Raw genomic sequence first — 15092 nt, 5'->3', positions numbered from 1 at the left:
GATATGGGCTAGAATCAATAACCAAAGGAGAGACCTCCTGGGCATGCGGAGATTAGTGGAGAAGGGGGTAGGAATTCTCTATCAGCATCTTCATTCATACTACCTCATCAAACAGCAAAATCTTTGAAAATAAAGCACATAGTCCTGTAGTACATAAGATATACACACACACATTTTATTTAAATCCTTCCAAAGATGCTAAGGTTCTCTACGTAAAATATTAGGCCTTTCCATGGATGGTAAATTAAGCAGGGATTTAAAAACTTTCTTATGCAAACCACACGGGATACCAATCCAACCACAAGTAATACGTATCTATTACATATATTCAGACCTAAATGAGAGAAATGCTTGTGACATATTATTTTTGGTGAGAATATACTGAACTCCCGAACCTCTTCTACTGTCCTTTTCTGGGCTCAGGTGTATCACCAGAACACAGAAGGAAATAAACACCGTTGGTGACAGTTCACCTTTCTTTTGACAAGGCAGCTATTGTTTAGTTCCCAATCTCTGTGCAAGAAGGAAGATATGTTATCCATAAACTCCACAGTTAGCTTAATGTCAGATTTCAAGAAAAACGTATGACTGAAGGCAGCTTTGGAGTGATTACAAATCCGGTTTCAGAAAAATCTCCTGGCTGGAATGGGAGTCAGAAACTTCCTGTGGAAGGAAGAAAAAACAATGTACTTACACACAGCTTCCTTGGATGCACCGTCCATGGCCACTGCACATATCTATACAGCCGTCCCCGATGTAGACGTTATCTATCGCCCATGTCTGCTGCTTGTCAAAAGGAGCTGGTTGATGCCAACGGAAACGAGTTGCTTGGGACCTTTGGAGAAAAGAGAATTATAATGAAGGATGTGGTGGAAAAGAAAATGTGTTCCGGTATATTTGAACAAGTGCACGGAAGGCTGTAACAAAAATGCAGGCACATCCCCAACTGGTGTTCTGCGAAAGCATTCATTTTTGCGATTGCCTATATAAAACTTTGAGTAACATCACCAGATCAAACTACACTGCAATAGCTTGAGAATATATTTTTGGGCTGATGATCGTTCTGAGCCTTGCAAAAACAGACTAACACAGAAACTCAAAATAATCTTAGCCAGTAGCCTAGCCTCAGGGGAAAAGCGAGCCCTGAATTTTGTGTGGAAATGTTGTGGAGTGACATCAGGGCTGATGCTAAGCTCTATTTGCAAATTAGGGAAAGATGCCTGTCTTTGAGCTGCCCCAACCCATCTGCATTTGACTTGGAAAGCAGGATATGGGCTCAATTTCAACTCCTATGTGCTCCTGAAGACTAGACACTTTTGTGCAGTGGGCATACTGGTCCACCTCATGTAGCGTTCATGAGGAATTCTCACAATGAAAGTCTTAAGACAGTAAGAGTGTAAATCAGAGGGATCAATGAAACCACAGATAGTTGGATGGAGAGAAGAGAGAGGGTAATGGGACCAGACTTATTTTATACTAACTCAAATGCAATACAGATAAAATCAAAACAGAGATTCTCCCTTCCAGAAGCAGAAATATATTTGCTAATTTGTACAGTTTTGGGAAGTGTCTTGTTCAGAAACACAAACTTACATTTTCAGAGACACTAGATGGCAGTAAATCCAAACAGTGCCCAAGGCTCAAGTGATTGTGAACATTCAGACACCGGTAGACAAAATAATTAGCCAAAGCAACTTTTGTTTTATGGATTCATATACTTCGGTCATTAAGAGACTATTAGTCGCTTGACTGAGAGATACTTGTTTTGAGCAGGACAAAAGTCCAAACAACAGCAAGGGTTGTATGCTTTCTAATTGAACACATGCGTTACGTTGAGAAAACAGAAAAGAATAGACAGAACTAAAATCTCTGTTCTGAAAACGCATAGTTCAGTTTGCTATTTGCTTACTGAGCATCTATGCATTGGTTTTTCCATAACACTTCTTCCTCCTCAACTCCCAGCAGACTACCTAACATCCACCTATCACTTCCTGAGGCATTTAACTTCAACCCCAAACTCCTCCTGGACTCCATCCCCGGCGTCCTGGCTATCCAGTCTGGAGCACTGCTCCTCCTCCCAGTTCCCAGAGCTCATAACACTCTTTTGCATTTTCTGCCTGCATATCCTTCCTCTCTCAGCCTGGTTACCCCTTAGGTGTCCTTCAGGTCTCAGAGGCAGCGTCAGGTCCTCATAGAGAAATCTTCTTTTGGGTCCCTCTAAAAATCGCGTTTATTCCGAGCAAACTGTTCTTTTCCTTTTATAGTATTTATCACAATTGTAGTCATATTTATTTGCATATGTATTTCTTAAATGTCTGCCTCCTCCTCTGAAGAATAAGTTATGAGGGAACAGCATTAATCTCTTTTTCTCAACATTATACCCTCATTGTCCAGTGCCTAGCGCTTAGTAGGTGCTCTATAGATGCAGGCAGTTAGGGATGCCTAGGTGGCTCAGTCAGTTGGGTGTCTGACTCTTGCTTTTGGCTCAGGTCATGATCTTGGGGTCATGAGATCGAGCTCCGTGTCCAGCTCTGCACTTAGTGCAGAGTCTGTTTGAGATTCTTTCCTCCCCCCTGCTCCTCTGCTCCTACCCCTGCTTGCCTGCTCTCTTTCTCTCTCAAACAAATAAAATCTTTAAAAAAAAGAAAAAGGTGCAGGGAGTTGGTATCCAGAGGCCACCATTCTCACAGTCAGCAGTGGGAAAATGCTCCCCTGGGGTTGTGCAAGTCAGCGGCTGTGCTGTTAATTTTAAGGTTGATTTATTTATTTTAGAGAGACAGTGCACAAGTGTGAGCAGGGGAGGGAAGGGGAAGGGTAGAGGGGAAGGGAGAGGGACAAGCAGACTCTGCTCCCTGAGCTCAGAGCCAACCTGGGGCTCCATCTCATGCCCTTGAGATCATGACCTGAGCTGAAATCAAGAGTCAGATACTTAACTGACTGAGCCACCCAGGTGCCCCTGTTCAGTTAATTCTTAATGATGAAATTTATTAATTGTTACACCTGTTTACATGCAGCTACATCTTATAAATAATATATTGGAATATCCTATTTCCATAGCACATGATTACTTGGATTCTAATAACAAGTCAACACTTATATTATTCTTTCTTTGAGTCTATGAACTTCTGAAGGGCAGGAAATATTTTTATTCCTTCAGGGGATATTGTTTTGTATCTCCAGTGCTTAAAGAGGGTAGGCCAGTGATCTTTGTCGCTCTAATGTTTTATAATGCTCCATCAAAATATCATTTTTTATTCAGAGGGCTTATTTATGTACAATTTCCTCTGTTGGATTAGTCTCCTTACTTATTTGATTGTGGTGACACCTATACATTGGACTTCATACACATTTACTGAAAGAACAGTAAGTTGACAGCAATAAAGATGGCCAGGAAGCATCAAATAAGAGATGTCTTGTAGGGTGGGTGGGCAAGGACTGGGGGTCAGTGCTGGAGGGGGCAGTGATGTGATGGTTGTCAAAGGAGAAGAACAACTTCCAGCAATTGAGAGGTGGCATGAGCTGCCCAGCAGGTGGTGGCTTTCTGAATGTTGGTTGTGTTTAATCACAGTCTGGGCAGCCACTTAACAGAGTTTGTAGAGAAGATTTAAGAGCCAGATGCATTGTTGGGGTTGATAGCTTTTATGGGGACTTCCAACCATGACATGTTCAGTTTGTACAACTGTGGCATTCCACAGAAAAGGAAACAGTGGGAGACCATGTGTAGAATGTACTCAAATCTCAAACCAGAGTTGGCCACTAAGAGTAAAGATATCTAAGGGCGCTAATCTGTACTCTGGCACTAGTAAGTGCTATGTCCATGGTGAATAACTTAACATAAATAATGAGGGGGTTAATTTAGGGGACTTCTAGGGCCTGGTCTCAAATGTGAGGATTTTATAGTCCTGGGAATAACTACATTTATTATAATTACATACCCATAAAACAGGGGTAAATACACTATCCAATATTATTTTAGAGAAAAAAGAGATGCTTCCACTAAGGGGATGAATTGGAATAGAAGTTAAAAATGAAGGTCTGGAAGTTGAATTTCCAGGACTTCTTATTCCCAGCCTTGTCACAACTTCACTATGTATAGGGGCCAAATCATTTATGTTTATGTGCTGACACTTCCCCATCTGTAAAACTAGGAGTGTGCTACTTCCTACCTCACAAGGGTGTTGTGAAAATTAATTAGCTCATGTTTACCAAGACCTATGAGTGTCTTGGTGAAGTCCCTTGGCAGGTATCATCATTTATCCTGAAGCTTCCTTATAATGACGGCCACTACCAGCTGCTGATTCTTGGAGTTGGGGGAAAGATGGCCCCAGAGCATATTTCTCCTCTTCCATATCCTTGAAGTGTCTCCCCTTGCTTCTTTTCTGAATTTATATCATTTCCTGTCCATCAACTGCACATAGTAAGTGCTCCATAAGTGTTGTTTAATAATTGAAGATCCACTGCTATGAAGTTAAAAAATGTTACTGTCATTAGTATGGTTTCCATCACTGCTCTCTCCTTTCCCCACACTGTTTCCAAATCTTTTAATGGGTTTCTATACGCATTTCAGAGTCTTTGTATCTACACCTTTTTTCAGGACTACTCTGTCTACCTACAAACTCCTCATTGTCATTACCATCATCAGGAGAAAAAGACCTTTGATAAGAACCAGGCAGAATTTTTAAAGAACCCCTACACTCTTCCTTGATGTTTTCTTTACTCTCAGAAACACATAAAATATTCAGGACTAGTAAATATAGCCAACTCTCTTACTCCCTATGAAGACGTTGAAGCCCAGTGTCCTAAGTCACCTTGATTCACTCATACAACTGAGAGAAGGCAAAAATCTCTTGGTTTGTTATTACAATATATTCTCAATGAGTAAACCCTTCAAAACTATCTCAACCTTTACAAAATCATCCTATCCCTACTGTAACTCCTAAGTATGAGCAGTTGTTTAGCTATGGGAGACTGTATGCATCATTGCTGTGTGTACACACGAGTCTATCTATCTTGACTTCCACAAGTGAATGTCACAGCTGAAGCCCTTGGCCCTCTGTATTTAGTTAGAAGCTCTGCAATGCACCTAGCTTCAAAGTGTGTCCTATATTTCCCCTGGTAGCAAAGGCCCTGCCTTTATATTAGAAAAAAATTTCCTCCATGAGCCTATTTTTCTGTTAGACAAAAATAGAGAATATTCCAAGGGAGAGTTATAAATGGCTGATAAGTGGATGAAAGGATGTTCATTATCATTAGTTATGAGAAAAATGGAAATCAAAACCAAAATGAGATGCAACTTCATACCCACTAGGTGGCTATAATAATAACAAAAAGAGATAGCAATAACAGTGTTGGCAAGGATGTGGAGAAATCTGAACCTTCATATACTGCTGGTGGGAATGTAAACTGGTATGGCTGCCGTGAACAGGTTGTTTGTTTTTCAAAATGTTGAACACAGAGTCACCATAGAACCCAGCAATCCCATTCATATGTGTGTACCTGGGAGGAAGCATAGATCAGCTCACCTGAACAGAGTGGACCCATGGGTCACAGCCCATGACCTACAGATAAGGGCTAGAGAAAAAGTGGGCTCTAGAGAGGAGGCCTGAGCATTGGTACCAGGTGCGTGAATGATTTACTTAAGGCGAGGGGCTCTACAGGGATGAGCCATCTGCCAGCGGACACAAAGACCCTCTCCCAGGGGAGATCCTCATGAAGAAGACACTGAACTATGAACAAAAGAAGGAAGTTGAATTTTGGGGTGAAATGAGAGGATGGCTCTTAGAAACTGCTTTGTACAATTGACTCATTTCATAGGAGTAAGGATTGCCATTCAAGGAGAGGGGCCTCTATAGATTCTTAGTTTAGAACTGGTTTTCAAACAATTATCTCCTGCTGGAGCTGATGTGTTACTGAGAACTTTGGTCATCTTGAATGGCAGGTAAAGGCTGAAAGACTATTGATTTGGCAGCTAGTTGGGGGTACTTAATTTAGGCATCCCAAATCTTTTGGTAGAAAATTCTCTTAGTGATTATAATTAACACTAGGGATTTGTAGGACACTAAACGACTGTAACATTTTGGGATTTTTAGGTAACATTAATCTGTCCACTAAAGAATATATATATATAATATCATTCAATTATCCTTTCTTCTAAATTTCTTACAAAACACTGGGGTTTGAATACTGGAATGAGAGAAGAAAGCATTTGGACCATAGGTTATGACCCCCAAACAAATGTGATAAAGGTAAGGTATCCTTAGAAGGTGACCTAGATCCTTCATGATACCTCTCTGGAACTAGAGTGGAAAGCACAGTACAGAGTTAGCAATAGAAGAGTTTAAACAAGCCACCCACATGACCTTTATTCCTTCCTTGATAGAGAACAAATGGAGAACTTTTGTACAATCCTGCTTCAGCCACCAACTATGTGCCTGTGGGGAAAAATCATAAAACTTCTCCGTGTCTAAGTCCTCATCTGAAAAGGTAAACAGGGAGACCTCATGGTTACAGAAGACTTAAGAAAGATGTCAACCAATTATATTGCTTTGTATCCTAGTATGAAAAAAATGGTAAAATGTTTTATGAAACAAACAGGGATATCTGAATACTGATGCTAAGTAAATATTGAATAAGAAAATATTAAATAAGAAATTTCCATTACTTTTTAGATGGGATCACAATTATGTTTTTTAAAGTCCTCTTTTAGGGATGCCTGGGTGGCTCAGGGGTTGAGCATCTGCCTTTGGCTCAGAACATGATCCTGGAGACCTGGGATCAAGTCCCATGTCGGGCTCCCTGCGTGGAGCCTGCTTCTCCCTCTGCCTGTGTCTCTGTCTCTCTCTCTCTCTGTGTCTCTCATGAATGAATAAATAAAATCTTAAAAAAAATAAAGTCCTCTTTTAGAGATACATACTAAAGTATTTATAGTTGAAATGCCTGGGAATTGCTTCAAAATATGGGGTCCAGAGTTAGTGGTGCTATTGAAGAAACGGAGTTGGTCATAAACCAAGAATAGTTGAAGCTGGGTGATGATCATATTGAAATACAGTTTGCTATTTTCTTAAATTTTGTACCTTTGGATTTTAAATAGATAAATGTGAGTCAAAAATAATCTGTGGTCCCTTTAAACTCAGAGTAAAATTTTGATTTGAGGATTACAAAGAAAAGAAAATGGTTATCCTCGTTTTGGTAAAATAAGGATTTATTATTTTTGCTGATAATTACAATTAGTAATGATAAAAAAACTACAGTGTTCCAAGTAGGCCTACTGAGAGCATCAAATACATTGGACCATCCTTCAAATAAAAGGAATTTCCTATAATTTTAAAAATGCCTTCTCAATGGAGAATGACCTATATTTAATTGTTAAAGCAATCTTAAGAATCCATACATAGCAATGTGTACAAAAGCAGCCAAATCTCAAGTTCTCTAGTAAAACTTTGGCAACAAGGTTGACAACTGAGAAACCTTAGTTGGAATGCAGAGTTGTGAGTAGTTTTATTTTCCAGTGTAGTGGAAATGGAAATAGATTTTATGTGTCTTAATATAAAGCAAAAGTATTAATATATTCAGTACGTGAAAATCCATAGTACCATGGTTTACACCAGACAAAATTATTTTATGTTCTGTTGTCCTGAAAGACCAACATGAATTTAGTAAAGTAACAGCAATGATGTTCAAAGTATCAAAATGACGCATGAAGAAATGGTAATGTAAGAGAAGTCCAAGGCTTCCTTGACCTGATTGAAAATTTTTAATAAGATATTCAGTAATATAAATGCTTGCAAAAAGTCTTTTAAAAGATACTGGAAAACTGGAAGTAACAGTGGAGATAAATAGTACCAAAGCAAGTTTTCAGGATTTCTCCTTTAAAAAATGAACTAGCAATTCCCTTGAATATCCCTCCATGAAAACCCAATAAATACTGCATCTATTCAGTTTCCTTAGCATCGGATCTTTCGTTAGTAGTTATAGTGGGGATCATTATGGAGGCATATCCTCTCTCCCTAAATCTGTTTACCTGCAAAAAGGTAAACCCAATCCCATTCCATTATCCCAATCCTTCCACAATCTTCTTGCGCTTTCTTGTGCTTATCACTTTTCCTGTAAACTTCCTGTAAATGTGAAGTAGCATCCATGCTGTGGCTAAAACCACCTGGCTTCCAGAATGTAGTTAATCTTTAAAGATGTGGTATCAGCCAAGTCATTAGGGCTGGTAGGAGGGAATGGATCATCTTCAAACTGTGACTTAAAATAGCCAAGTCACACCTGAGCCTTCCAGGGGCAGCACCGGTCTCCCCCTTTCTCAGTGGATTTGAGTTACCTGCCCTTCCGTTGACTCACCCTGGTTCTCAGGTGACATTTCAAGAACCCAGGCTACTTGAGCCACCTGTTATTTTTAGATCTGGGGTTAGTGAGTAGGAGGAGGCAGATTCAGATTAGGGGCAATGAAATTGATTTTGTCATCTTTGTATTTTTTTCAGCCTTTCTTAAGATCTCTTGCATTCCCCCTTCCTCTTTCTTCCAGGACCATATCTCTTTGGCAAGCGATAAAAATGTAGGACTAATATAGTGGTTAAGCCCATGGGTTCTGGGGCTGGGCAAGCTGTTTATTTATTTCCAGTATCTTACTGAAACTGTTCTTTTGAAGGTCACTATCTCCTTACTGAAAAATCTAGTGAATTTGTTGCAAAACTTTTTTCTTCATCCGTCTCAGTCTATGTCACTGATGGCCACCTCTTCCTGGCTGACACTCTAGTCTCACTTGGTTTTGGATACCATGTTCTTCTGATTCTCCTTCTTCCTCCCTGATTGCATCCTCACTGTTTCTTCAATAATTATTTCCACTCATTCTTTTATTAGATTTAAGGATCCGGTCTTTTCTTTGTAAGTGCCCTCCACAGGACAGTTTTACAGTGCTGACAGTTTTACAGCATTGCCTCTCACCTCTATGCTCATGCCTCCAAAGTCAATCATCTCTCCCAGGGCTCTGACCTTCACATCTCTGTCATATGGATGCCCTCATTTGTATTTCCAGTCATCACATTGAATTCAGCATCATCTGGTTGAGTTTGCCACATCGTCCCTCCTGGAGTCAACGGTTGCTTTCCTTCCCACTCTCTTGGGCTTCAAACTTTAGAGTCATCTCTTGATGTGTGCAGTGGAGAAGAAACTAGTGAGTTTAACCAATTCTCTCATGGAAATGTCCTGTAATATCTGTCTTATCCCCTCCTTGTTAGCTGTAGTCCAGACCCTTGTCACTTCACCTAAGGTCATTAGCACAACGCCTTTGCCAGTTTCTCTTACTTGAGCCTCTCTGTTCTCTCAATTGTTTTTCCTGGAAGAATATTCTCAGTTCAAAATCCACCACGGTTCATCTTTCCAACAAGTCTAAACTCTCTGCCTTGCTCGAGTACTACGAAAAGCTGAGCCAACTCCACCAACAAACAACTTCCCCTAGCTTCCAGCTAGGAGCCCTCTGTCTTCATCAGCAACTCCTGGGCTCTTCCCAGGTTCATGGGTCCTGTTCACACCATCTCCCTAATTTATTTATTTACATTTTTATAAAAAAGATTTTGTTTATTTATTTATGAGAGAAAGAGAGAGAGAGAGAGAGAGAGAGAGAGAGAGAGGCAGAGACATAGGCAGAGGGAGACACAGGCTCCCTATGGGGAGCCTGATGCCAGACTCGATCCCAGGGCCCCAGAATCATGACCTGAGCCAAAGGCAGATTCTGAACTGCTAAACCACCCAGATGCCCCCTGTCTCCCTAATTTAGAATGTTTATCTCCTTATCTACCTAATTCCTAGCTATCCTATGAGTCAACTAGGGCCCATCTTTTCCATGAAATTCTCTTTAACTCTGGCATTCAACACTGTCTCCCAGTACCTGTGGCAATTTCTAACCCATTCCTCATTGAAGATCTCAATTACATACAGGATATTTTATTTTTATGTTGTTTATTCTTCCCCAACCAGATGGTAACCTCCTCTAGGGCAGGAGCTTAAGACAGTGTCCTACCATTACCATGGGCTTGCTCTTGTTAAGCGAGCTTAGGAAGACTTCTTAGCTTGCCTCAAGATGAAGTGTGATAATCACAAGTGGGATGATGCTGTTAACTCATAAATGTAAAAATGATTTACATGTTATAAAAGTTCACAGGGTCCCAAGCTCTTCCATGCACACTTATTAGGTTTTTTTATATGGCAAAAAGTCTTGTTTTTCACATGTGGACTCTGCAGCTTTGATACATAGAATGACTTGCTTCAGAGTTCACAGGATTTAAAAGCTGGAACTCTCCACGAAACCACAGTGATTTCCATTCATTAAAAAAAATTTCCAGTAAGATTGAACTGAATCAGCTAATTAGGTTCTAATGTAGAAATGTCTGGAGCACAGTGTGATGTCTTTTGTGTTCAGCTTCAGTGTGTCCCTGCCCAGTGAAGTGCACGAGCAACCATTCAGTTCTTCAGTTCCTCAGAAACCAGAGTCATCTTCAGCATTGCCCCTTCCTTCACCTTCCTTTGTCCATTTCACCATTAAACCCAATTTTATTGCTGACATTTCTTTTTTTTTTTAATTTTTTTTTAAATTTTTATTTATTTATGATAGTCACAGAGAGATAGAGAGAGAGGCAGAGACACAGGCAGAGGGAGAAGCAGGCTCCATGCACCGGGAACCCGACGTGGGATTCGATCCCGGGTCTCCAGGATCGCGCCCTAGGCCAAAGGCAGGCGCCAAACCGCTGCACCACCCAGGGATCCCATATTGCTGACATTTCTCTTGAATTTCTCTACTTCTCTTCATGTCTCCTGCAGCTTAGTCCAAGCTACCAGCTCTCACTGCCTCTTTGAGTCTCCTTCCAGCTACTCTTATCCTCCCCAATTTGTTTTCCAGTTAGAATAAGCTTTTCTGATGCAAATCTGAGCATGTCCCCCAATTCCTGAGCACTTTAGCAGGTGCCAAAGTACTTATATGATGTATCCCCAAATATTAAAAAAATTTTTAAAGATTTTATTTATTTGAGAGACAGAGAGAGAGAGAGAGAGAGAGAGAGAGAGAGAGATTGAATACACACAGAGGGAGAGGAACAGAGCACAAAGGGAGAGGGAGAAGAGGACTCCCAAGGATGCAGGGCTCTCAAGGGGCTGGGGGGCTCACATGGGGCTCAATCCCAGGACCTCAGGATCATAACTTGAGCCAAAGCAGAAGCTTAACTGACTGAGCCACCCAGACACCTCAACATATACCCAAATTTTCAGTACAACCTACAATATTCTTCATGGTCTGACTCCAACTCACTCCACTTTCTAAGTCAGATCTATTCTTTCAGTATCTCAGATTTACCTGCTACCTCATACAACAGGCTGTTTTCCTTGCCTGGAACACCATTTCCCCTACTTTTACCCTACTTAACTCCTAACCATCCTTTATTTCTTACTTCAATTGTGCTTTCCTCCAGAAAGTGTTCCTTGATTGAGACAGATTTTCCCAGGACATGTAATGTGTTGACATCATGCAACTGTCCTCCATCACTTACCACAGTCAAATTTTTTATTTACTTATGTGATTACTGGTGATTTCTGGTTAATAGTTCTCTCCCCCACTGCACTAAAAGTCTGTTGAGGCAAGGATAAGTTCAGCCCTTCACACATACCTAGCATATAATTAAAGATTTAAAAAATGTTTGTTTAATGGATGACCAAATGAAGGAATAATCTCTACTGATAATTACTGGCCATTTTAGTTTGGGTAATGGTTTGATATGAGTTTGAAGATAATCGACCTCAGCTGACTCTCACTAGCACTGTGCCAACAATACTGAGATCCTAGCCTTGTGGTCCTATGATAAGTGAATGAGTGGACAAATCTACCATCGGCACATCATCACAGTCACTACTCACCTCTACTTAGCACATGGCTTTAAGTCATCAACATCATGTTTGTTTATAGTGAAGAACTACAAACAAATTCTCAATCTTAGTGGACAGAATATCTCAATACTTTGCAGATGTTGAGGCTGAGAGTTCAACTCAAAGAAGGAAATGCCATATTTAAAAAGTAATTGGACATAAGAGCAGATACTGTATAGATATGTTAACTTGTGTTTTAGACAGAATGCTCTGAGTCTGGCACATTGTTCTAATGATCTCTGACGTATGGCAGAGCACAATAAGAGTTAGGTCTGGCTTGCACTCCATCGTGTACATTTCTTTTCTGAATTATCCAGAGGGCCTTATTATAGGGCAGCATCACCTTTAAGACCATTGTGTAACATGGGCTTTGAGGGTAGTACAATGAACAAACTGCATATTTTCAATATGATAACGAGAAGAAATGGATGCTCATCAGATTTTTCAAATGTCATTTGAAAGGGTCAAAATTCTTATGGGTATGCACCAAAGACAATTAAAAGATAGATTAAAAGATGAAGAATAATTACCTTTCTTGAATAGAAGACTCAAGGGTATAATGACTAGCTGGAATAAATCTTAGGTGTCATTTATTTGCAAAATGCTACCAAGTAGCTGGATAATAATTCACAGAATTCATAAAGCCTTAAAAGACTACTGCCTTAATGGAGTTTTTTTCTATTTTACTTATTAAGATAGCCTTAATAATTCATGCATGGCAATACCTTTAATGAGCAACAAAATCTCACGTATCTCATTTAAACTTGGCAACTCTACTGACAGTTAATATAGTCTTGTACCTCTGAGACAGCAATTGTAGAGGAGCCCTAGGCTGTTAGTAACTAAAACCATCCCATTTATGATAATCCCAAGAAAAGTTATATCCTAGATGAATAGTTGAATTTTATGATCGTTTGCTAGGAAGATTTATTCATTCTTCATTTGTGGGGAGGCAAGTGAACGATAATGAGCCCAAACTATAACTTCTGTTCCACATGGTTGCACTGGTTGCTTTGCTTCTCTCTTAACGGCAACAACTGATTACCATTTCTTTCTTTCTTTCTTTCTTTTTTTTGAGGGAACGGGAATTCCCATCAAGATTTTAAAGCTTTCCTATGATTACCATCTACTTTAGTGAAAAGAGAGAGGGTCATTAACCCCACCCATCAGGCAAGGTGAATTCTCTGTTTTACTCAAATAAAGCATTTACCAGACAATTTTATTAAGCCACCATGATTTCCTATAGGCACAATGAATGATTCATTCATAATTGTTTTTCATATAAAAGAATGCTCCAGGTGATAATTCTCAAGATAGTATTTGAAATAAAATTTCAAAAGCAGACAATAATTTTAATACACATTTATCTGCTATATCTATTGATATGACACCACTCAGTGCTATAACTATAGTAGTCTGACTGAATATAAAGTAGATTCTGCTTAAATCTATTCTTCATACAATGTGCCTGTTTTAAATTTAAGTGAATCAAGTTGAGAATCTCACTGATTCAGCCACTGTTTTCTTGCATACACCATTCTTTCAAAATATTAGCTCTAAATCAAAGTCAGGATAGGCCTGGCTTTTGGGAATAATCGACCTGTGTTTTGGGAAAACACAGAAAAATGTCACCACAAAAACTGGTTTCTACTTTGCCTTTTTCTAAAAATAATTTTTAAAATTATTTATTTATTTAAGTAATCTCTACATCCAACATGGGACTCAAAACTCCTGACCCCAAGATCAAGAGTTGCATGCTCTCCAACCAAGCCAGCCAGAGGCCTTGTATTTTGTTTTGTTTTTTTGTTTGTTTGTTTGTTTTTTTAAAGAAAGCTCTATGCCCAGTGTGGGGCTAGGACTCATTACCCTGAGATTAAAAGGTGCATACTCCACTGACTGAGCCAGCCAGGTACCTCCTATCTTGCTTATTTTTTTAAAAAGTAAACTCTATGCCTAAAGTAGGGCTCAAACTCACAACCCTGAGATCAAGATCACATGCTTTACTGACTAAGCCAGCCAGGTGCCCTGTTTTGCTTATTAAGAGCACCTTAGTAACTCATGCCTGGCAATATCATCAACAGGTAACAAAATGGCATGGATCTCATTTAAACTTGTCCTAAAATCCAAATTATAATGCCAAATTATATCAATATAAGATATTGATATATATTGAATTGAATTGGTGTTGAATATAAAATGCCAAAGTATATCAAATTTGGGTTCACTACATGCAGAAGCATCCATACCTGGTATAATGAGGGAGAGGCAGGGTGATTCTGGTCCATTTGTTGAAGGTGTCTGACACCAGGATCCGCTGTAGGTGATATCGACTGCATTCAACATTGGTAGGTAGACAGTCCCTTACCAATGGGTGCCATGATAATCCAAGATCTACTGAGTATTCCAATTCAATAGCTGGAACAGGAAACATTCTGATTAGCAATACATGTTTGTAGACCCCGGAACCATAATTACTTATGTTTTTTTATGTTTCAGTTCAAACGTCAATTTGATTTTTCCCTCCTATTTATGTTTCTTATTTTGAAATGTTTCTTGGTTTGATTTTTCCTTCTGCACAATACTAGTTATTATTTTTCACTTTCCAGATTAAAATAATTTTTCTTTTGAGAGGCTATGATCAAGTGAAACATAAAGTAAATTCTCCTGAGTCACTCTGTATACTGAGAAACAATATATGATTTTGGAACAATCATAACAAAGCCATTGTTCATATGGGGTTAAAGCAATAGTAATAATAATTATAATATATATTTATTGTTTAATAGTTACAGTATATTATAAAATTATGCAAATTATATATATGTCCTATATATGTACTATAATAAATATACTATTTATTTATTTTAAATATACTATTTATTTCATGGTTAACATGCAAACACAAACATCATGACCATATATTTTAATGATTACTTTTTAGTTTAAAAAATTAAGCAACTTTCTAAAAATTTGACCATTCTACAGGGATCCTGACCAACAATGCCAATTTTACTCCTGCTATAGGCAAATCTTAAAAATGGCAAAATCTCTTTTCTCACATAGCCTGCTCTACTGTGTTGTGGAATATACTGGGGAGTCAGAGAGGTATGAGGAGGTAGCTGAAGTCCATGCAATTTGTGCCAAAGCGTGCATCAGGCTGTGGGTCTGCAAAAAGATAT

At 39.2% G+C, this 15092-nt stretch overlaps 1 protein-coding gene across 1 annotated transcript in view; it reads right to left on the bottom strand.

The window, feature by feature from the left end:
* Positions 1–15092, bottom strand: part of RELN (reelin) — a 477996-nt gene that overhangs the window by 44302 nt on the left and 418602 nt on the right. Inside the window, 2 exon segments of the mRNA XM_041722153.1 lie at positions 695–835; positions 14160–14328. Of these exon segments, the coding sequence (XP_041578087.1) occupies positions 695–835; positions 14160–14328 (310 nt within the window).

Source organism: Vulpes lagopus, chromosome 11 (genome assembly GCF_018345385.1).
Source record: "Vulpes lagopus strain Blue_001 chromosome 11, ASM1834538v1, whole genome shotgun sequence".
In the NCBI taxonomy this organism is placed as follows: domain Eukaryota; kingdom Metazoa; phylum Chordata; class Mammalia; order Carnivora; family Canidae; genus Vulpes; species Vulpes lagopus.
Note: the sequence above shows the minus strand (reverse complement) of the source record. Positions and strands in the feature narration are given on the sequence as shown.